The following is a 22,668-nucleotide window of genomic DNA, read 5'->3' on the forward strand; positions in this document are numbered from 1 at the left end:
GTTACGCCGGCACCGTCTTTTTTTAAGGAAAGTCACATTAATTTAAATGGTAGGGGGGGGGGGAAGGTTTGCACTAAGCATTTTTCCACAAATAGGACGTAAACAAGAAAAGCAAAACTCGCGGTATTAAAGTTTTAATCCGTGTCTTAAAAAACTGAATTTCGTTAAACTGCATTCGGGGGAAAATTAAGCGATTTGAATCTCATAACCTTTACAGAGATACCGATCGGAACTTCTATGTTCACCAAGGGGAAATCTTAAAATAAAGTTTTAATCCTTGTCTTAAAAAAACTCAATTTCGTTAAACTGCATTCGAGGGAAAATTAAGTGATTTGAATCTCATAGCCCTTACAGAGATACCGATCGGAACTTCTATGTTCACTAAAGGGAAATCTTAAAATACGCATTTTGATAGAATTTTATACCGAATTATCCTCGCGAAGAAAATATTTTTTTATCTAAATTTTACATTCGCAATTTTCCTGCTCGTACTTTCCCGAACTTTCATTTATCTTCTGAATTTCCTTGTTCAACGTCATTCTAATTATGCACAACCATTACGTTAAAACTTCATTTTTCATACTTTTTACAGTCTTTTATTATTTCAAACTTCAATAAACAAGATAAGAATTAGATCAATTCCTCCCCGCGTTCTTTATTAAGAACTCAACGAATATGAAATGACGCTCTTAAGCTCTGACAATGCACTAGAACAAAATGCTCGAGGAGAAGGAAAAACTAGATCGTATACACAGATATACAAGACTTGACGAAAAACAATCTAAATTCCAGACAGCCTGCCGAAACAGCGCTACCGAGCAGTTCCGGCGTGTCGCATCGTAATTCAAATTAAGAGGTGGATTAATTCTAGCCAGTTCGGCTGTCCACTTCAATCCGTTTTCATGAATTTTGTCTTCAACTTGACGTTTTTTGACGCCGTACTCGTTCTTTGCTTTGGTTTTAAGCAATAATGGAGATGTTGCATGTGTGAGGAATTTGCGATTTGACTGTTGATTCTTATGCCAAAGTTAGCGAGAAACACGATGGTGCCACTGGTTTTTTCTGAAATAAACTCCCAAGCTCAAAAAAAGCTCTCAAGTTGAGGCCAAAATGGAGGGGATATCCCACGCTATCCTGAGAGTCCCCCTCTACATCAAAACAAACTCTCCATGCAAAGATAGGGAGCAAATACATTCGCAGTGATGCCGTGTTTTCAGTTTTAGAGTCCCCAAATAAAGTGGCAGCCCTGTCCATGTATTTGATCCCTTTCTTTGCATGGAGAGTTCGTCTTGATGTAGATGTGGACTCTCAGGGTAGGGTGGGATATCCCCTCCATTTTGGCCTCAACTTGAGAGCTTTTTTGAGCTTGGGAGTTGATTTCAGGGAAAACCAGTGGCACCATCGTGTTTCTCGCGAACTTTTACGTAAGAATCAACGGTCAAATCGCAAATTCCTCACACATGCAACATCTCCATTACACACTGCGATTGAAGTGATTTCAGCAGCAAAATTTCCGCGATCGAGGTACTTTTGACAAATAAAATAAACGCAGCTGCAGTTATATGCACAAGAATTAGTGTGGCAGCTGTAGTTCATACATTTTTCATAAAATTCAAAGCATTTCCAGACATTTCAGCTAAAGTGATGCACTTTCAATCCACTGACGCCGTGAATCGGATTACCACGGGCAATCCATAGCGTGCACCCGACACAGCGCCTTCAACTTCGTATAGATACTTCAAACGCTACACCGTTTCACCTACGATCCGATGTGCAAATTGCCTACACTGCGCCTGCTGAATTATGTGTTTATATATGTGACACACTGACAGATTGTTTCCTAAATCACGTATCGAATGACCCATTTCTGTTAAATGCTTGAAAACATTAGAATTATTCCGCTCTCAATGTTTTTTAAACCGAATCTTAATTTTACGTTCTGTTTTTCTAACATATTGTGCATCACAATCGTTACACTTTATGCTTTAAACCCCTGCATAATTGAAATCATCCTTGATGATCAATCCTAAATTCATATTGATCGTACGAAAACGAGACATATGAGGAAGCCGTAAGTGCGCAAAAATTGTGCAGTTTCAGGCAAGACAGCAGTAAGTGACAATATTCCTCCAGAGAGCCAATGTAATCCGTGCTTTCAAGTAATGTGCCGCCCTCTTCTGCCAATTTCTAACCTGGAATGTGATTGCTGTATGTCCAGAACGCAATCACGAAAGCATGCAGAAGATAACACTCACGGCTGTCTTGCCTGACAATAGCCTAGCATGAAAATGAAAAATACCATTTTTATGTAACTGAAATAAAATCAGTCGATTTTCAATCATCTGAACGATTTCTTCGGACGATCATTGGCAATATGACAAAGAACGGAGGCTTCTCTCAATAAAATTTTCCGGTCAGACACTTCTGAGCCCGTTTTCTCAAAACCTCATTTTGCAAAACTCATTTTGACGAATTCTTGATATTAGGTGGGCTGATCTCAATAAATGTATATGCATCCGTAAGCAGACTTCATAATTTACATCTGTAAATATACAGTCGTGTTACATTCCGTGAAAAATTCGGTCTCTTTTTCCTCGGTGGGTTACTTGCTTTAAAGTTTGAATCTCATTATTTATTTAAACTCGGCAAGAAGCCGAAATGGATGAAAATAACAGACTCAGTGACTTCAGCTTGATCCTTGTCCGGTGCCCGAACCTGCAAAATGTTTTAAATTAATGACGTATACTTTCCTTTACCATCCGTACATTCATCCTCCTCTAAAGGGCAGCAAACCCGTATATCATTTTTCTCGTCTAAAATGCAGATTCGCTGACATATGTTTGTCTGGTTTTCCCCGCATTTTCTCGCTTTGATGATGTTATCATCGAATTTATTTTGGAATTTTCCTCTAACATAAATTTTCCGGTAATGTTTATTTCAAGGTATGGTCACTTGGATGTCTGCTGACGTATATCTGTCCGTCATACTCTCAGTCCTCACCATGTGACAAACGCTGCTTTGGTGCAGTGGCGTTCTATGTTCTTGATGGTAAAACCACCAGACCATAGTTCTCGATTGTGTAATTTGATAAGGTTTGCCAATATATTATTTACCCAATAGAATGTTGCTCAATATTAATTAGAGGCAATTTAGGGTATAATCTTGAAAGAACATAGAGACAGAATCAAAAAATTTGTGCAAAAACAACGCTGTGACTTTCGTATAAACGTAAAAAGGCGACGGGAGACTATCATGCGGCGTTTCTCCTTAGCACGGCAGTGATGTTCCTTTCTGCTGAACTTGGTCCAAATTATATGCAGTGTCCTTTTTGAATCACACCTGTCATATTTCTCAGATATTTAAGTGGCTAAGACAGGCTTAGCTGAAACATAAAACTTTCGTATCCCGGTAAAGTTGCAAAATCCAATTACAAATTCAAATGGAGCGGCGGTTATCCGGGAAGCCGTCATAAATAACCGTGGCGGATTGAGAATAAGTTTGGAGATCTCGCGTGGGTTGAATATTTCAAACCTCTCATCGACTTGACTCGAACAATATTCCTGGAAGCTGTCGGCTGTAACATAATCGTCAGCGCCGAGTGATTGTTAACCGACCGTCTTGATTGAAGTATGTTATACCCGTCGTTTTTCGGCTATTTTTTCAAAGTTGTATTGAGGCTCTCCCTACTTGTAAATACAACTAGGAGAAAGTAAGTTGAAAGAACAGATATATGTAGGTATTCATTGCGAACTTTTAGACTCATGCGTCAGACGCTGTACAGCGTTTTTTGACTAAGGGTAAAATTAGAGGGGGCAGTATTGACACGTAAGATGTAAATTGATAATACAAAATGCTGGTTTGCCTTCAATTTTGGAGGTAGGCCACAAAACATCCTTGGTGTAGCAATAGTTAGCTATCCGAGAATGTATACCCCAGAGTATATCTAAGCATTAATACAAACTGCTGGTTTGCCTTCAATTTTGGAGGTAGGCCACAAAACATCCTTGGTGTAGTAATAGTTAGCTATCCGAGAATTTATATCCCATAGTATATCTAAGCATCTTGTTTTACAGTGCATTAAGTCAAACTCCAGCCTGATGAGTATGATATCGGTTATTCAAGACTATGTGCTAGATGATCCAACCCTTTTCTTCGAAATAGCAACACTTCTTTGGCGCACACGCAGGAAACGCTAATCGTCAGACGTAACATTTTTGGAGTGTTTGTATCTTCACAGCTAAGCAGGAATGTTGGTGATTTTGCCAACGTGCGCTCAAAATTTAGTCCAAAACGGAAGTCTCATAATGGAGAAACATCCCATTTGAGCACAAGTTTTCCCTCGAAAGAGTTATATTGTTTGGGGCAACAATAGTTACGACCAACCGGGAAGGAAATTGCAGACGCGTTTCGGTTGTAATTATATGGATTTTATTTTGCAAAAAGGAACCACTATAGCATTGCAATGTTGCTAAGATTGCCCAACTTCTTTTGTCATGGAGGAAAAACCCGATTATCCCTTAACAGTTTCTATTTTACTCGCTCTAAACTGTAAATTTAAGACCAAAATGACCATCTAAATTTCATAGTTTTTCACAATTTCCTAAATTTTATTGCAAAGGATGAAGTTGCAAAATCTTGGCATCATTGCAATGCTAGTGGTTCCTTTTTGCAAAATGCAATCCATATAGTGTTGAACCAAACAGCATAATTATCTTGGGAGATTTATTGCTCGGGTAGGCTGTTTCTGTCAATAGTGAGACTTCAGTTTTACACTAAATTTTGAGCGTTCGTTGGTAAAATCACGAAATCCCTTTCCTGAACGACTCTAGCGTCGATCCGAATTTTTTCGTCTATCACTTTGTCTATCAATTCCAATAATCAGCCCGCTGATCAGTTTCTTATAGCCGGGGTCTTCCCCTCTGCAAATCATTCACAATTTAATATATCGACTTCAAAAATTCGGAGAAAAAGACAACCGGAATGTGACGCACAACTCAAGCATGACGCACGCAAAAGCAAAACTCGAACTGTTTTCGACGTCCAGAGAACGAAATGCCCGGAATCGGTCGGTCCAAAATTATTAATAACTCGCATCAAAAATTCACGTCTCGTCCGATCGCGAGTTGATAATCCTATTCATGAGACTATCACGTAATCGATAATCCGAACAGCAGAAGCGTCTAGGGAACCGGCCGCGTTTCTGCTGGGTTCGTGGGTTGGGTTTTTTGTTTTTCGAAAAAACAACCGGTCGTCCGTTACGGTCGACAGTTACGATCGCCCCGCAGTCGAAAACGCGGAACCTCGGTTCAAAGTTCTCCGGGCGCGATTTTGCAATGAGCTTTTTGAACTTGAACCTTACAGCGGGTGTCACGATTATCGCTACTGAGAACTGGTTTTTTTTTGGTCAAGCGTTCGTGGTTCGGCCGTTCTTTTTCCTCTTCGTTGTTTCCGTTTGCTCGTCGCGCGCAGTTCCAACTATACGCATGCTCAATGTCAGGGATTGCATTCGCGAGGAGTTTTCTTTGAAGACCCCGCGAGCAAAAAAAAAGCTGATCGAAAGTGATGCCTCAAGTCCAGCTGCAAATGGACTGCATTTTGCAATTTGGAACTATAAATTTTGGCTTATCTGAAAAAACACTTGTGTGCATAGGGAAACTAATGGCACATACATTGTTTTTAAACCGGGCTAGAATTTATAGTTCCTAATTACAAAATGTCGTCCAAATACCAATTGGATCATTGTGCGTATCAAAGAATACATTTCGTCCTTTTCCTCACGAAGGAACGTAACTACATTTGGACGTATTTTTACCAAATAGAACTATGTGTATTAAGACATGAGCCCTGAGTCTCAAAATAATATACGCATAGCAGGGCTCACGTCATAATGCACTTAGTTCCGTTTGATAAAAATACGTCCATTTGCACTGCGTTAATAGCACGGTGTAAATTGACCGCGTTTATCAGCAGAAATGAACCAAGTCTCATCAGCTGATGTTAAAAACTGAGCAGTATAATTTTTACAAGGGACTGGATTCCTGCGGATTCCTTTGAAAATTTTAGGGAATTCGCTTCGCACTATGCAGAAAATTCACTGAAATTTGAAAAAAAACCACACAACCGTTTCCATGAAAAAAATTAAATTGCCCAGTCAAATTTGGCGATAGCCTATGTGGTTTGATTCATCTCTGCTAAATGCGGTTTATTTGAATGTTACCATCGTTCCCCTCTTAGATTAACCAGAAGAATCCTATAGGCATTTGTAACTGAAAAGTTACACTGATTTGTCCTCAGATTTCACATTTTTTTGTAATAAATAATTTTTTGAGTCAACGCGGCAACCTTAAAAGGAGTTACGTTTTTTCATCTAAGAGACAACGATTTGTCACCGGCTTTGTGAACAGGGACTTATCTGCAAGGAGAAAAATTTCCTTAACTTTTCGCGAAACGTTTTGAGGAAGAAAAAATTTGGAAATTGTGACACAAATTTGATCCTAAAATCGCCTTAACTGAAGGATCTATCAGTCCTGAAGATTGAAGCACAAAATTTTAGGTTGTGGGAGAACGTGGTGGCTTAAGTATTTGCAAAATATTATGGAAATTACAGTCCTGAAATTTTAGGCAACAAATTTAAGGGTGTCGGTAAACGTGGTTGCTTAATCATTTGCAAAAATTTACCGAACATTTTCTCCCGAAAGAAAAGGACCATTTTAAGGATCCGACCGCAGTTTATTCAATTAGTCAAACTGAACTGTTTATCTCTGCATGCTTTCAGCTTTAATTTCGGAGCGAAGGGCGCAATAGTTACAACAAAAGGGGAGGGACGGAAAAAGAGGGATGGCTAGTAGTTGTAAATACCTCTCATAAGACCCTTAAACTCCAAAAGCATTCAGATGTTTTGGCAATTTTTGATTCTTTATGATGTATCCCTTTCAATTTTAGCAGGACCGACCTGATGTGCAGAAATTTGAAAGGAAAAAGTTATTTTAAATCAAGGCCACCGTTTCGGTATTGAACGCGCAATTTGCAATTTGTGAAAGGGAGAATTAACTTAAACCCAATCAGCATACAACTGCGTTGAATGCAGATGATTTAGCTAAATTTTTTCGTATGCTCTTTTTTAGTAGAAACGAAAAAAATAAAGTATGATTTTGAACTGTTTCAATTTATTTAAATTTTATTAAATACTACTTACGCTTCAAAAATAACGCCAACTAACAACTTTTCCTCACGAGAAAAATCCTTGAAAATATTCTAAGTAAGCATATTTTTTTAGGCATTTCAGCATTCATAATGAGGCCATTATGTTAAATTGAAAAAGTTTACACAATAATATTTTGAAGAATAACTGTAAGGAGCTTGCGCTTCGTACATGAAAATGATGGACTTTACCTTGAAAAATTAAAATAATCAAGTCGATGCTATACTTAGAAATGTAAAATTCTTAGTGATAAATTTTGAATAATATTAGTCCTTCCAATGTGACAGCTTTTTTATCCCAGTTTATGCAACTTATTGTTTGAAAAAAGAGGGAACCTTGGTGATTTAACGGCTTTGTTATTGCGCTGTCGTAGCATTCCACCTCCCATGCAGATATAAATCTGCAGGTCAATGAATTGATTTTTACTCCTGACCCACTAAAGTTTTCAGCGAAATAAACCGAAGTTGTGACTTCATAAAAGACTCCCTGTCTAAAATTCTGGTAACTTATATAGAGATATTTCAGTCACTATGACAGGAATAATAGTAAATAAAATCAGTCCTCGAAGCCGTGAAATTCCCCTTGACATTTCTAATACATATTTGGTTCACTGCAGGCACCATCCGTTTTTTAAACGGATTGAACAAAACTTTACTCTGCACCAAAGTGAAGTGACGTTTGCATAACTTATTCTTCAAGAAGTTTCACCGTCGAAATTCAAAATCAGATCTTTCAACCGAACTTGACAAAGATAGCTCATCTGAAAATGTTTCCTCCGTCAGCTCAATGATTTAGTCCTGTAAATGGAGAAAAACAAATGGATCGCGTTTAGCAGAAAGGAACCAAGCCACATCAGCTATTGCCGACTGGAACTCGCCACTTCAGATTCTTTCAAGAGACCGTTTCAGCGGATTCCTTCGACAATTTTAAGGAATTTGCTTCGTACTATGCAGAAAATTCACCGAGATTTGCACCAAGATCCGCTACAATCGTTTTCATGTTAAAAAGTATACTGCTCAATTTTTTGTCAAAAGCCGCCGATGTGGCTTGATTCCTTTCTGCTTAACCTGGTCCAAACCTACCTGACAATTTTGCCCACATCGCCTACAAACAACACTATTATATATGACCCATTCCTATCGCACATTACAGATGGGCGCTGCAATCTTTTTTCATCTTTTTACATGATACGCACTTGTTAGTAAAGTTATCTCCATTGGATTATAATGATACTTGTTTCGAAGATTACTACTCATTGCAAGTGAATACCGACCAAAAATTAGATTTATTTTTAAATTCATGTGACAACTATGGAATAAACGCGCGTGGCCACAGCCATAGCCCGTCTCCAGGTCTAGTAATTGGAGTTGCATCATTGCGTGCGATGGTCAGCAGGTCAACGCACGACTTTTATCTAGCATCTAGTCAACCGCTTTGAATGACAGCGACATACGGTTATTTTTTAATACAACCCTTTTTAGAGGCTTCATCTGCTTTCGGTCGAAGATGAAAGGTGAGGTGGAAGTATAAATGCGTGTTTTGAAGTAGGCATTTTTGGAATACGTAAACAGTTGCATTGTTTGCCACTTTGCGACTTTTGAGTTTTCGAAAAAAAATAATTGTACGAAAATGGAATAAACTTTTTGATACTTATTCTTTGGTGCAATATAGTCATGCATAATAGTCTTCCATTGAAAATTCAAAAAGCGAGGTATTTATCTACCTGAAAAAACTCGCATCGCTGTAGAATTTGCATCCATAGTCCAGCGTCCCTGTTCCTGTGGCCTGTCACATATTTTAGTGAAGAAGAGACAAAGTGGTTGCAGTCATAGGGAAACCGATGAAAGTCAGGAAAACATAATTGAAGTGGGAAAAAGATAAAAATACCTAAAAGTCATGGAAAAATTTCGTTTGCGGAATTGACGAATTTCCATTTTTCACCTCGTATTTATTTTAACAAGACGTTATTATCTAATTAATAATACTATTACATAATATTTTTTTTTTATTTTCACTTTGTCTTTGAGATGAATCTAAAATTCTTAAAATTATCATCATTACCTAGTATTTCCCCCGATGTCGAGGAAATTTTTCTAAATTGCTCAAGGAAAATCTGGAAGTAAGGAAAGTCCAACACTAAATTCCTGTGGCCCCTCAGGAAAAAACAAAGCACAGAATAACTATCTGTCGTTCGTTTTAATTTACATAGATTGCGTAGAACTATTTTTATTAAATTAAAAACACGGGTTGTTTTAATTGCGTAACAACAGCGAAAGCATCCTCGATGTTTACTTTTTGCAGGCAAAGACCCCCTCGGAATGAGCAGGCAAGATGGCTGCGTGGCGCGACGGGAACTCAGAGCAGTTCGAGCACTCTCTAACCAATACCTACTCTAACCCATCCTATCGTCTGCCGTCTCCCCACCTTATCCATCCACATAATCATGTTTCCAATAATGTAAAATGAGTTCGGAAACACTCCAACACGGGTTTTTTTCGATTATCACTTTTTTACGGTTTAGTAACACTTATGGATAAGTAGAAGCATCTGCACGCAAAAGGATATTTCGAAATTGCAATCGGAAGTGCTCGAAACGGCGACGGGAAAAGGGAAGAATCGAAGAATTTCATTGGAAATACCAATTTTTGGCCGATCAAGGGAAACGGGCGACTATCCGATGCGGTTTTATTTTTTCGGTTCAGTATACCTTGTGCCAACAAGTTATATAAATATTCAAGCGTTTTTCAGGTCAAAAAATATAAATTTTTCAGGGCAGACTATGAAAAATCAGTATCTGAAACTTGCGTTAAAGTCTCTAGAGTACGTCTTGCGTCCTTTGGCACCAAAAAAGTTTTTCTTAAACTAACTTCTTCGCCCGCTGCGAAGTTTTAGGTGTTTCCTGAAAATTTTTTTTTCCGAGTTGGTGTATTTTCGAACTCACTGATTCAAATGTCATCTTAGGTACCTAATGCTATATTTATGCTCCCATATTTCACCCCTTGATGCCTGACTGGTAAAATTCACCACTTTTTGGATCGTTATGTACTTTTGTAGGTATAAGTTATCAAAAGCAGAAATGTGCAAAGATATTTTTTTAGCAAATTTTTCAAGAAATATGCTAAGGGCCGTTCCTGTCAAATCATTCAACTAGTAGTTGACTGTCTGTTAAGGTTCAACTAGAGGTTGGTGTGTCTTGTCAATTTACAACTACTGGTTGAGAGGCTGTTAACGGGCTGATTTTCAACTGGTGCTTTTTCTGCCTGTTAGGATTCAACTAGGACTTCAGACAAAACATTCGTTCCGGTTCTTCGCGTTTCACTGGTTCACAAAGAGCCTGATTTAACTACCTGGGCTCGGTTTGCGGACCCCGCCACCCGCACCCTCCTCTTTGCAGGGGTTGTTCTGTCCTCTCGTTCAACTGCTAATTGAATTTTCGGCAAGGGTTCCCAGACATTAGAAACAACCTGATGAAGGATATGAGGGAACAAATCATGTTAATGCACTATTTGGCAAGTAGTCTTTGTTCAGTAACTAGAGGTTGAAAATCAGTGACAAGACTCTCCTTCAGGTCGAACTGGAAGTTACCTTTAACTGGTAGTTCGTCAACTAGCAGTTGAGACCCGATTTGACAGGAACGGCCCTAAGTGCCTTCGTTACCTTTAACAGGATGTTTCCCAGAAGTTGTACCATTGTGCCACAAAAAAAATTTATAAATTTGTGCGAATGCTGAGTTAAATTTTTAGCTTGATGGTTCATCTTCACATGGAAATATTTTTGGTAGAATTACAAATTCCACAATGAAAGTCTAGCAACACAGCTAACTTAGCAAAAGCCCTCATATTTCTTGAAGTCAGGAGAGGGTAATATTTCTCCCCCCCTCCTCCTAACTAGTTCCCCCAATGCTCCTGAAAACATCTCTGCTGAGCGCAAAAATCCTCAAACTCATCCCTCATCATCTGGCATCCCCATGGCTCAGATATAAATGAAGCCCCTCCCCCCCCCTTATTTTCCATCAAAATTCAAAATGTAAGTAGGTACGTTTAGAATTTGATTTCAATGCCTCAGAACGCTGCGGGGCCCCCACACAAGCTTGTGATTTCTCCAGATATGCTAAAGATTTTCCCTCCTTAGGTAATCCTTAAATTATATCAGAAAAATGTCTTGCCAAAGAATTTTGAGAATTGCCCTGGTTAGTACTTGGTTTGAACTCTTTTAGAAATTTAATCCCGATCAAAAAGGTCAATTCCCTGAGCTGAGCAGTTTAATTTTTCTCCGAGAGTGAAATTTGTGCTTGGCGCCATTATGTGATGTGCAAAGAGTAGAGGAGAGGAGAGAGCAACAGAGTATAATCATGGAGTCCGAGCGGGCTTCATGCACGCTCCACCAGCTACTCCCGCTCTGTGATCGCCTGCTCATTCGTAGGGGGTCTTTGCCTGCAAAAACGCTCAATCAAGCATCCTCATATACTCTGTCTTGCAGCGATGGCTACTAAACGCGTCTCTTAATCCTAAATTATTCTTGATCACTATCATTTTCCCTGCGATGCGCCCCTTGGGTTGGGTTGGTCGACTAAATTTTAACTGTCATTTTACTTTTTGTCTGTTACAGAATGTCAGCCACAACACAGGTCTCGTCCCCAAACGAGACGTCTGTACGAGACAGGCCTGGCATACAAGAGTTTTTTAACGGGACAAGTGTTTTTATCACCGGTGGAACAGGGTTCCTGGGAAGTGTTCTCCTCGAAAAACTAATCAGGTTCGTCCCTTTGTTTTACCGCTGAGTATATGTTTAAATACATTTGAATTTAAAGTGTTGATGATTTTGCCAACGTGGGCTGAAATTCAGTTCATAACCGAGATGCTCTTTATTGTGGGAAAAAGCTCATCCAAGTACAGTTTTTCCTCATAGAGAGACGCTGTTTGGTGGAATTATAATTACGTCTAATCAAGAAGGTAGTGCTATTGTGGTATTAGGTTATTTGGACGCATGTTAGCACTAGTTTCAATTTGTTTTGATCTTAGTTTTCCACGTTTGATCAAACAGACATCGAAAACTTCTTTCTAAAACCTTCAATAGTGAATAAAAAGTTGAAAAAAATGTTTTTTTTCCCCAAGAGAATTCACATTATTATTTAATTCAATAGAAAACCCCAAAAAAGGTAACAACAAACCACCAGATCATGCGTTAAAGCTTAGAGAAAACTGCATCAGGTGAAGAATAAAATAGACGGAATAAGGTCCTCTCGATAAGTTTGCACAATTGCAAAACCATGCAGCAGGTTGTTTGTTATTAAATGTAGATATTTTTTGGCAATGTAATTAAAATAATAATAGTAATAAAATAATAATAATTATTGAGTAAAAACGGACACACCAGTTTTCTTGAATACGCCCAGAGAAAAAAAGTCCTCGCGTTAAGTTCGCATGAATTTTAAAATAACGCATCACGTTATTGTCCATCTGATCAACATAAGTACATGTCTCGTCAATGTTATTAAAAATAAACTTCGTTTGAATTTTTAAAAAATACATTTTTTGGCAATGTAATTAAAAAAAAATAATACTAATTATAATTAAGTAAATATGAACGGACTACTTTTTTTAATATCAAAAGAGAGAAAAACGTCCTCGCGATAAGTTTGCATGCATTTTAAACAATGCACTCGGTTATTTTCCGTCTGAAAAACTTCTCAACAATGCTATTAAACATAAAAAAACTTTGTTTGAATTTTTTCAAAGAAACGGGGTTTTTTCAGTGCAGCATTTTTTCTCTGAAAAGCAAAATCTTACTCTCACTCAGAATGCATTTAAACTCTGACGTAGCAGCCCATCCAAAACATTGAATACAATTTTTATTTAAAAAATCTTTCCAAATTCCTCACGCAGATGACACACCCTCAACCTAAGAAATTGCCCGAGAATAATTCTATCCATGCCAGTGGCACGGACAAGGAGTACATCCTACTTATTTGCAGGTCGTTACTTGTTGTGAGTACCGCTTCACCATGATAGAAAAAAAAAACATCGTATGAATATTCAAATACTGCCAAATTTCTACTAAACGAACTCTAGTCTCTCTTTAAAATTGAGGCGTTGAGTGTAGAAAGGACATTTCTTGGTTGCGATGTTTTAGAATTTCCACCGCTCATTAATATTTTAGAGAGAAAACTATTGGGTGAATTTTCTGAAATTCTTGGGTTTTAGCATTGTAAAATCATACAGAAAATTCAGTAAAAGTTTTAACGCATTCCGTGTATGTGCTTTTATTATAGTGAATGAAACGTTGACAGAGATCCTGAGACTATTCCAACTAAGATATGCCCTTTCTGCACCCAACGCCTCAATTATGAATATTTTACTTTGAAATTTTTAGAACCCTCTTGACTAATTTTATGTTGGAAATTGAATCCTCAAAAAAATTTAAATGACCCAATTTGTAAATTCTCTAGTAAATTCGTATTCTATCATAAAGAGTTTGACAATCCGTCGTTTTCCGCACAAAGGAACGTAACTCCATTCCAGGGTTGCAAAATTGACTCAAACAATTCAATCCTTGAACAGGATTAAACATGCATAATTTTCGTCGAAAATTTGTCTGATTTTTGCATGGGATCAGAGGAAAAATTTGCGGAATTTTCAGTCAGAAATCCTCAAAAATTCTTCTTGTAATAATGCAATTTTCGCCGAACAATCTGGCAGCATTGAAATGTAGTTACGTTCTTTCGTGAGTGAAACGACGAATCTTATAATGTTATCATAAGTTTTTTTGACTCAGCGCGTTAGCGTTGATGAGCCATTGCGGAGGGATAGAGCGAATCCGCGAACGAACGGTAGCTCTCTCTGCCTCATTTTCGTGCTCCAATGTCAGACTCGTCATCTTCTATTCAATCCCGATCAAGGGCTCTCCCCTGTTCAGCAAAATCGCGTAACTTCAACACGAACCCCTATTGCTGTTCGTCGTTTTTGCTCAGCATGACGTCTGATCGGTTCGTGAGGTCGTTACAATCAGCTGAATCAGCCGTAGAACGGAGGCGGCCCTAATTTCAGTGCTGTTGAATACCACTCCGTTAGACGATGACGAGCAGTAAGCTTATATCACAGACAGGCTGTAAAAATACACCATAATTTAAATTGAAGTAAGAATGGATTGTCACGTTTACTGTGAACATTTATCTGAAAATCTTATGTTGTTGTCAGTCTTTTTTAGTCTCAAATGCTAAAAATACAAGGAAAGGTTTAGTTTTGATTTTCCGCGTGTAAACTCCTTTTAAGAAGATTTTAGGTGGCGATATATCATTAATTTTGAAGCCGTGAAATTTCATGTGGAATATCTCCGAAATTTATAATTTATCGTGAATTTAGGTTTTAAAGCCCACATTATCTATTGATGATGTGCGCTGAATAAGTGTTAAATTATTCCGTTATCGTTTGAAGATATTACCATTGAAGATTTATTTTGACATTATTATTATTTTGTTATTATCTTTGTTCTACAATTTTTTTTAGTTACGGTTTTTTTTTTAAATCATTTTACTTAAAAGGAGAAGAAAACGTAAAATTTAAAACCGAATGATGAGCAAACCAGGGTTGTTTGCATTCCTAAGTCTGAAAGTGTCTCTCGGCGTTATGATGTGATGAGTAGTTGATTACCTGTCTTCTCCTTATTTTACTTTTGGTAGTTAGATTTAATTACACAAGGGTCATTTCGGTCCCCAGGGCTCCATTTCTATGTTTCACTCACATTGCGACTTTCATTAGTCGTACGTCGCGAACATTGTAAAAATAAAATATGCCGTTTTTTGCGCTGTGATTTTTGAGTGCGGGTTGCATATCCTGCCCCTGATTTTATTGTTGTTGTTATTTTTTTACAAACATTTCGTAGCCTTGTGTAATCTCAAGAAATGTTTCACGGATTCCTCCAGTCTTCATACGTCCTTTTCCTCTCATACCACTCTGAGCAGAAAGCATCAACTCTGCCCGATTGCGGCGCACCTGAAATAGGCACATCATTCTAAAAACAGCCAATTATCTTAATGCAGTCAGTTGATAATATTATGACTGTGCTCTATGCTTCAATTCCTCTCTATCATTACAATTTGTAGTTTTCCATTCCTGTGAACACGTCAAGAATCCGCAACATCCCTGCCTTTAACCTCGGAGACTTAAACGAACGGGTAGGAATGTCAACTGGTTTTCATAGCATCTTATTTAGTAGCATCTATCTGTTGAGAGGATTTTCATCAGCATCGGTGTATCTTTTTATTAATAATTCATAACATTCAGCACTTAAAGCACAAACCGTGCAGCAGAAGAGGGGGGGGGGAGGGAGGGAGGGATTTCAAGCTTGAAAAATTGATTCTCAAGCCACATGAAGGATATAAATTGCGAACTATTTATATCTTCTCATCCGACACAGAGTTGCTAAGCACATTCTATCCTCTTGTAAACTTAGAGCATGGTAAAAAAAAAAAAAAAAAAAAAAAAAAAAAATTCTCAAAATACGTTACGGGCTACAAACTATCACAAGCTATCAGAACATAAATTTGATTCGACATATTGAGGCCTTACATACCTTTGGATCGAATTCGATAATGATTTGATGTATCGTTTGGTTCAAAACAATAGAACATAACCTCAAACCGAAATTTTAAGATATTCGTCAGAAAAGCTAAAAATGAGAAATTTCGTGGCAATTTCACTACTTTTGGCCAATTGGACTACATATTGCAATTTGGAACTATAAATTCTAGCCCAATTTAAAAAAAAAACGTATGTGCCATTAGTTTCCATATGCACATAAGTGTTTTTCCGGAAGAGCTAGAATTTGTAGTTCCAAATTAGAAAATGCAGTCCAATTAGTGATACGAATCATAAATCTATCACAAAAAACCCGTTCCGTCAGATTACTCAATTGACTTTTTAGGCTACGTTTATGTTTTGAACCAATCGTTATCGATACAATCCCACCCGTTTGATGTATCGAGTACGATCTATTTGCTCAATTTAGTGGCGTGGCGTGCCTTAAATTGCGATGTATCGATGGATCTCCCATTTGAACTCATGAAAAAGGATCGATAAACAGGGTTTTGAAACAAACACCTTAATACTCGAACTTTTACCATAACTTCCAATGGGGAAATATCGATCAACGATCATTCACGGATTGCCAAACATGAGCTTTTACGTTAATTTGAAAGGATAGTAATAAATTAATTTTCGAATTACAAAGCCCGAGAGTTTATTTCCTTAGGCGTTCACATAATACGTTATTTTTTAGCTTCTAAATATATCGGGAGTGTCATCGCACCATCGCATAGCATCGTGACAAAATGGTACGGCCTATTTCCAGTATTGCACATTCATCCCGTGGCATCCGATAGTCCGAGTTGTCCCAGTTTCCCACAGTTGTGCACTGTGATGCAGCTAATCGATTCTAAACTGCCACATTATGAGAAAAGAAAGGAAAGAAGGAATGATACATCGAAAAAAAAGAATGATATGTCTCCTTCCGAACGAAGCATTCATGCAGGAAGTCGGCGCAAATTATTTTTTGCCCGCAACTCTCTATCATCATTTTCTGCCTTATCCATCCATCAAGCTTCGCAGAATCTAGGCGCGATGCGATGTTGCCGTTTTGATGTAAGAATAATCAATGAACAGGCTAGTTTTATTAAAAAAATAGGTACCTTACTTTTCTATGAAACATCGTACAGGAGATCTTTCAAGACAATTTTTTTAAAATTTCATGCGTTTCATAAGCCTGAAGATTTCCAGTTTTCTAAATTGCATTGCCGAGAAAACCAAGCACTGGAAAAAAAAGAATCTTAAATTTACCGCCAAGAAGTATTTCTCCTTAAATCAAGAATTTTGGTGGTTAATATAAGCTATGTGGTTAATATAAGCTATATGGTAGGACGACCTCATAGCCAAAGGCAACCCGGACGACCGCCCAAGAGATGGGCACAGAGCTGCCTTTCATCCCCGGAGAATTAAGTGATCTCTCTCATCGGCATCATATTACTGTTTTAGAGGCTAGACAAACAGGGTCACGGCCCTAGTCAGAAGGCAGAAGAAGAAGAAGAAGAATATAAGCTACTTTTTTGCTTAACCCAAGTATTATTTTCCTTGAATCAAGAAAAAGTGAGCTTAAAGCAAGATAAAGAAAATTCTTGGCGGCAAATTCAAGAATTATCATGCTTGATCCAAGCTACTTTTTTTTTCAGTGAGTAGTAACTTCATAAAATGTATTATACTTGTAGGGATTAGTCACTCTGCTAAGAAAAAACTCATTTGTATGTGCACTTGGACGTTACAAAATTTCCATCGATAATACAGGGTGTTCGTAAAGTCCCCTCCCCCCCCTCTAACTTTTGACTTAATTGAGGTAGAGATTTGAAACTTGGAGGGTGTTCCTAGATCAAAGGGAGCTACTTTTTGACCCCCCCCCCAAAATTTTGGGGGGGCCCCATTTTGGGGGGGTTACGGACCCTAACTTTTAATTTTCAAATGAGAAGACCCCCTTTGTGATACCTCGTTCGAAAGAGCATAAAAAAAGAAAATTTTTCGCGCAAACCGGAAGTCATTATCTCAAACCGTTTCAAAATGGCGGCCGGTCAAAGTTCCAAATGGCCGAAAATTGGCACCTCTGCTATTTGCACATGGATTTGCTTGAAACTCGGTATCTGGGGGTATTTTGGCACGAGAAAAACGAATTTAACGTTAGATTTTCAAAAAAACCCTAATTTTTCAAAATGGCGACCCGTTTAGGCTCAAAAAGGCCGAAAATTTGACAAACTCGATTTTTTTGCCAATGGATTCACCTGAAATTCGGTATCTAGGGGTATTTTGACCCGAGAATAACGAATTCAACGTTAGATTTTTAAAAAAACCCTAATTTTTCAAAATGGCCGCCGATTAAAGTTCAAAATGGTCAACAATTGGCAACCTCGACTTTTTGCCGATATATTCGCCTGAAACTCGGTGAAATAACGTCGAATTCGTTTGTTTCCCACCCAGATACCCTCAAACACCGAGTTTAAGGCGAATCTATCGGCAAAAAGTCTAGGTTGCCAATTGTTGACCATTTTGAACTTTAATCGGCGGCCATTTTGAAAAATTAGGGTTTGTTTAAAAATCTAACGTTGAATTCGTTATTCTCGGGTCAAAATACCCCCAGATAACCGAATTTCAGGTGAATCCATTGGCAAAAAAATCGAGTTTGTCAAATTTTCGGCCTTTTTGAGCCTAAACGGGTCGCCATTTTGAAAAATTAGGGTTTTTTTGAAAATCTAACGTTAAATTCGTTTTTCTCGTGCCAAAATACCCCCAGATACCGAGTTTCAAGCAAATCCATGTGCAAATAGCAGAGGTGCCAATTTTCGGCCATTTGGAACTTTGACCGGCCGCCATTTTGAAACGGTTTGAGATAATGACTTCCGGTTTGCGCGAAAAATTTTCTTTTTTTATGCTCTTTCGAACGAGGTATCACAAAGGGGGTCTTCTCATTTGAAAATTAAAAGTTAGGGTCCGTAACCCCCCCAAAATGGGGCCCCCCCAAAATTTTTGGGGGGGGTCAAAAAGTAGCTCCCTTTGATCTAGGAACACCCTCCAAGTTTCAAATCTCTACCTCAATTAGGTCAAAAGTTAGAGGGGGGGGGGAGGGGACTTTACGAACACCCTGTATATTAATTATTTTATAGGAAAGTTAGGAACATTTCCGCTTCAAATTTTCAGTCACTGTCGATGAAAGTGCGAATGAAAGTCTACCAGAAATTGAAAGTGAAATATTCATGTCCCTGAAAATTCATGTTTTGGAAAATTGGCTACTTCTGACGGCTCATACGGCGTCCTTACTTACTACGGTAGCTGTAGACGTAAAGTTACAAGGTGAAGAGTCTGTCAACCTCGCTGGCTCGTTCAGTAACCACGAACCTCACGCGCCTATCACTTTTGAAATTAAAACATTTTTCTACTTTAGAATTTTACACCTTAAAATCCGCAGATCAGCTCTTCACATACATGGACAATCATTTTTATATTTATTTATTTATTTATTTCCTCGTATGATCTCGATTCTCTACCATTCTTTTTTGCAGATGTTGCCCCGGAATAAAAAAGGTGTACCTTCTCGTTCGACCAAAGAAAGGAAAAGAAATAACAGAGCGTTTTAATGAAATCTTCGATTCACCGGTAAGTCCTTCGCCAATTAACTAACTGCTAACTTGAATTTAACTTACCAAATCTAAAGGTGAAATCGGACATTTTCAACATTTTCGATATTTTTTTGACATTAAAAATAGGGTTTGGTGCAACATAGTGCCTTTCAGCATAGATACGTTCAATTAAAATTAATAATACTTCTCTCTCCTTATATTTGATCTTGAGTGTAAGTCAACCGCTCTGGCTCGAACGTGTTATTTTAACAAAAAACTTACGTTACTTTCTTATAGATCAGCACATCATACAGTATAGTTCAGTCAAATCCGGCAGCGAGATAGTTATTGAATATTTTCCCAACAGCACACTAACAAGCTTGTAAGCTGCACCCTCTTAGCGCTAGCTGTGAGCTCATAGCGCTTTACGAATGTGACTCAAATAGATGACTATTCGTGCACCTTGGTATGTTTCTTGCCTATGCAGTATTAATGAAGGCGAACTTTCAGTGAACGATATCTACCAATATTGGATGAGAATGTAAACATTTTCCCAGTCATGGAAAGGACCCGTATATAGAATGACTTTGAACACGGCTCCGCTAGCTTCACCTTGCTGCATCAACTCGACTGTTAGCTATTGATTGGTCGGGTTTTGAATAGCCTTTTCTAACCTTAAAAACGAACTTTCGCGTTTTTTAATGAACTTTTTTTGTTTTTTTTTTTTACGAAATTTTGCGTATATTAAACTTTACTACAGCCCTGCTAAAATGTCTCGCCATTGCTCCATAGACTGATTTAGTGGCCACGAGGCCACGTCATTCGATATAAAATCGAGCCCTTGGTTCAAATGTGAACAAAAGCAGAACCTTGTTTCCGATTCGCGCCCTTTGCAGTATGGTGGTAAAATGCGTCCAAGTGGTTCTTATAATCGAAGATTCTCGCGTTCAATGAGTCTTTGATTAATTTATGACCGGTCAATGTCTAAATTTTAATAATTAACACAATTAACTCATGAAGGATTCGTACATGGACGTATTTCTATCAAACAGTATTATGTGCAGGTGAGAAATATGGGGTGTGCTCATCAGTTTTCTGGCCATAAGAGTGAATGAGAATAATAAAGCGCCAGTGACGTCAACGGAGATGGATGCCGTCGTTGCGGCCGGCTCCTCGTAGTGGTCTGCAACTCATGAGCCCTGTCCACAACGCTCTCGTCCCATGCCCGCGGCTCATATATCCCGCATTCAGTTGGCAAATTGTTCTCTTTGCTCAATTTAAAATCCCGCTTTTTCAATTCTTCAAAAAGAATCTTGCCCACTTTTACATTGTTTCTTATGCAGCTTCCTAGAGCAAACCCCATTTTTCTCACCTGCACATACACAGGAAAAAAAAAAACACTTTGGATCTAGAGTCCAGACTCTTAAAAACATCGACAAGAAAAATACTCTTGATTCAATCGGATTTAAGCTTAAATTAACAACCCAGCCTCTTAATTTGAGCGGATTTCCTTTTGCTTTAAGCTTAAATCTGATTGAACCAAGAGTATTTTTTCTTGTCGATGTTTTCAAAAGTCTGGACTCCAGATCCAATGTGTTTTTTTTTTCCCAGTGTAGTTCTGTTTCATAAAAATACGTTCCTGTGATGTTATGTTAGTTTGTTGTGGTTTGAACCAAGGGTTCAATATCACATCGAAGGCCGTAGTCACTAAATCAGTCTAATTCAAGAAGCGCACCGTATTCGATCGCCAAAATTCGCGTAACAGCACGAGGCGGGTGGAAGAATCCGGTGAGGTCGAGGGCGACGTAAGGCGATTAATTTTCGGGGCGGACGGCGCATGCGCAGTCGGATGGGCACGCGAACGGAACAGGGAACACGGCCGCCGCGGCCGTTTCGCCGCGCGTGGCAAGGCCGGACGCCCGGCACATCCAAACCACAAAAAACGCAAACGACATTTTAATGTCTGCCGCGCCGAGAGCATCGGAAGAGCTTCACGCACCACGCAGATTCTGTGGCGCACAGTGCGGCCCACAGTGGATCGAGTCAATGGGAGAGGTCGGACAAAATTTGGAAACTTTAAACCCTTATAACTCCAATGGTAAAAAAACCTCTTCGTTCAAGAGTGCAGTTTCTTGTCGCCGGATTTAAGAGTCTGGACTCTTGTTTCAAGCGGATTTTGAATTGAATCAATGCAAAATCCGCTTGAAACAAGAGTTCAAGACTCTTAAATCCGGGCGACAAGAAACTGCACTCTTAAGTCAATGCACCGCGGCATTGGTCCAAGAGGTTTTTTTACCAGTGTCCGTTTATTCCAAACGTTATGGTTCTAACAGCGGTTTCACTGGTTCCCTCTTGAAATTTCCGTCGAGAAGCACTCCTTGAACTTGCAAATATGACGATATAAACACACTGGGAAAAAAACACATTGGATCTAGAGTCCAGACTCTTGAAAACATTGACAAGAAAAAATACTCTTGATTCAATCGGATTTTTGCTTGAATCAAAACGAAATCCGCTTAAATTAAGAGGCTTGGTTCTTGATTTAAGCTTAAATCTGATTGAATCAAGAGTATTTTTTCTTGTATTTTTGAGAGTGTGGACTCTAGATCCAATGTGGCTTTTTCCAGTGCATCAAAATTCGTAGTTTTTGTCAAAAATTTCATGACCGACCTTTCTAATTGACTCGATCCACTGAGCGGCCCTCTGTGAATGGACAAAAATCGAAAATTCACAACTCGACACCTGAATATTTTTTGGGGTTTGTCATCTTGAAGATATTTCTGATTCGCAATGAAGGTGATTTTCAAATTTTTCGCTCAAAACTACTTCTTTGGGTAGAAAGTGGGCGGGAAAAGGGCCGAGAATCACTGTTCATACGAAATACACGGGAAAAAGACGTCAACTTCAAATGCAGATTTCTCGCTCGAAACGCAAAATGCTCCGGGTGGTTGACATTTTCTTAATCCTCAGATATCCAACTTCAATTCTGCCAAAAAGATCTTGTGACTAATTGTGACTACCAAAGATATTTGAAGTTAAAGTTGGGGTGTTTCACGTTGCTTTTACATTGCTAACTTAGGGCTAATTCGAGGTTGCCAACTTCAAATGAACTTTTCTCGAAAAATACGCCAAAAAAAAATCCCGAAATATAGCATTTCCTTATTTCTCGAGTGTTTTACTTTGATAGTTCCAAAGGGTTTTCTTATGTCGGTGCTACTATCTTCATTATTTAAAGTTGAGTGCTTTACCGATTTTTGTCAGCATCGTCCATAAGGATGCTACACTGTGCGGCGGCGCCAGGCGCCGGTTGACCAAC

The 22,668-nt window shown here is 38.5% G+C and overlaps 1 protein-coding gene across 1 annotated transcript in view; it reads left to right on the plus strand.

Annotated features, from left to right (window-relative positions):
* Positions 1 to 22,668, plus strand: part of LOC109036094 (fatty acyl-CoA reductase wat) — an 81,618-nt gene that overhangs the window by 14,741 nt on the left and 44,209 nt on the right. The window contains exons 2-3 of the mRNA XM_019050038.2: positions 11,810 to 11,956; positions 19,296 to 19,389. Coding sequence (XP_018905583.2) covers positions 11,810 to 11,956; positions 19,296 to 19,389 — 241 coding nt within the window. The remainder of the gene's footprint in view (positions 1 to 11,809; positions 11,957 to 19,295; positions 19,390 to 22,668) is intronic.

The sequence above is a fragment of the Bemisia tabaci genome, chromosome 9 (genome assembly GCF_918797505.1).
Source record: "Bemisia tabaci chromosome 9, PGI_BMITA_v3".
NCBI lineage: Eukaryota > Metazoa > Arthropoda > Insecta > Hemiptera > Aleyrodidae > Bemisia > Bemisia tabaci.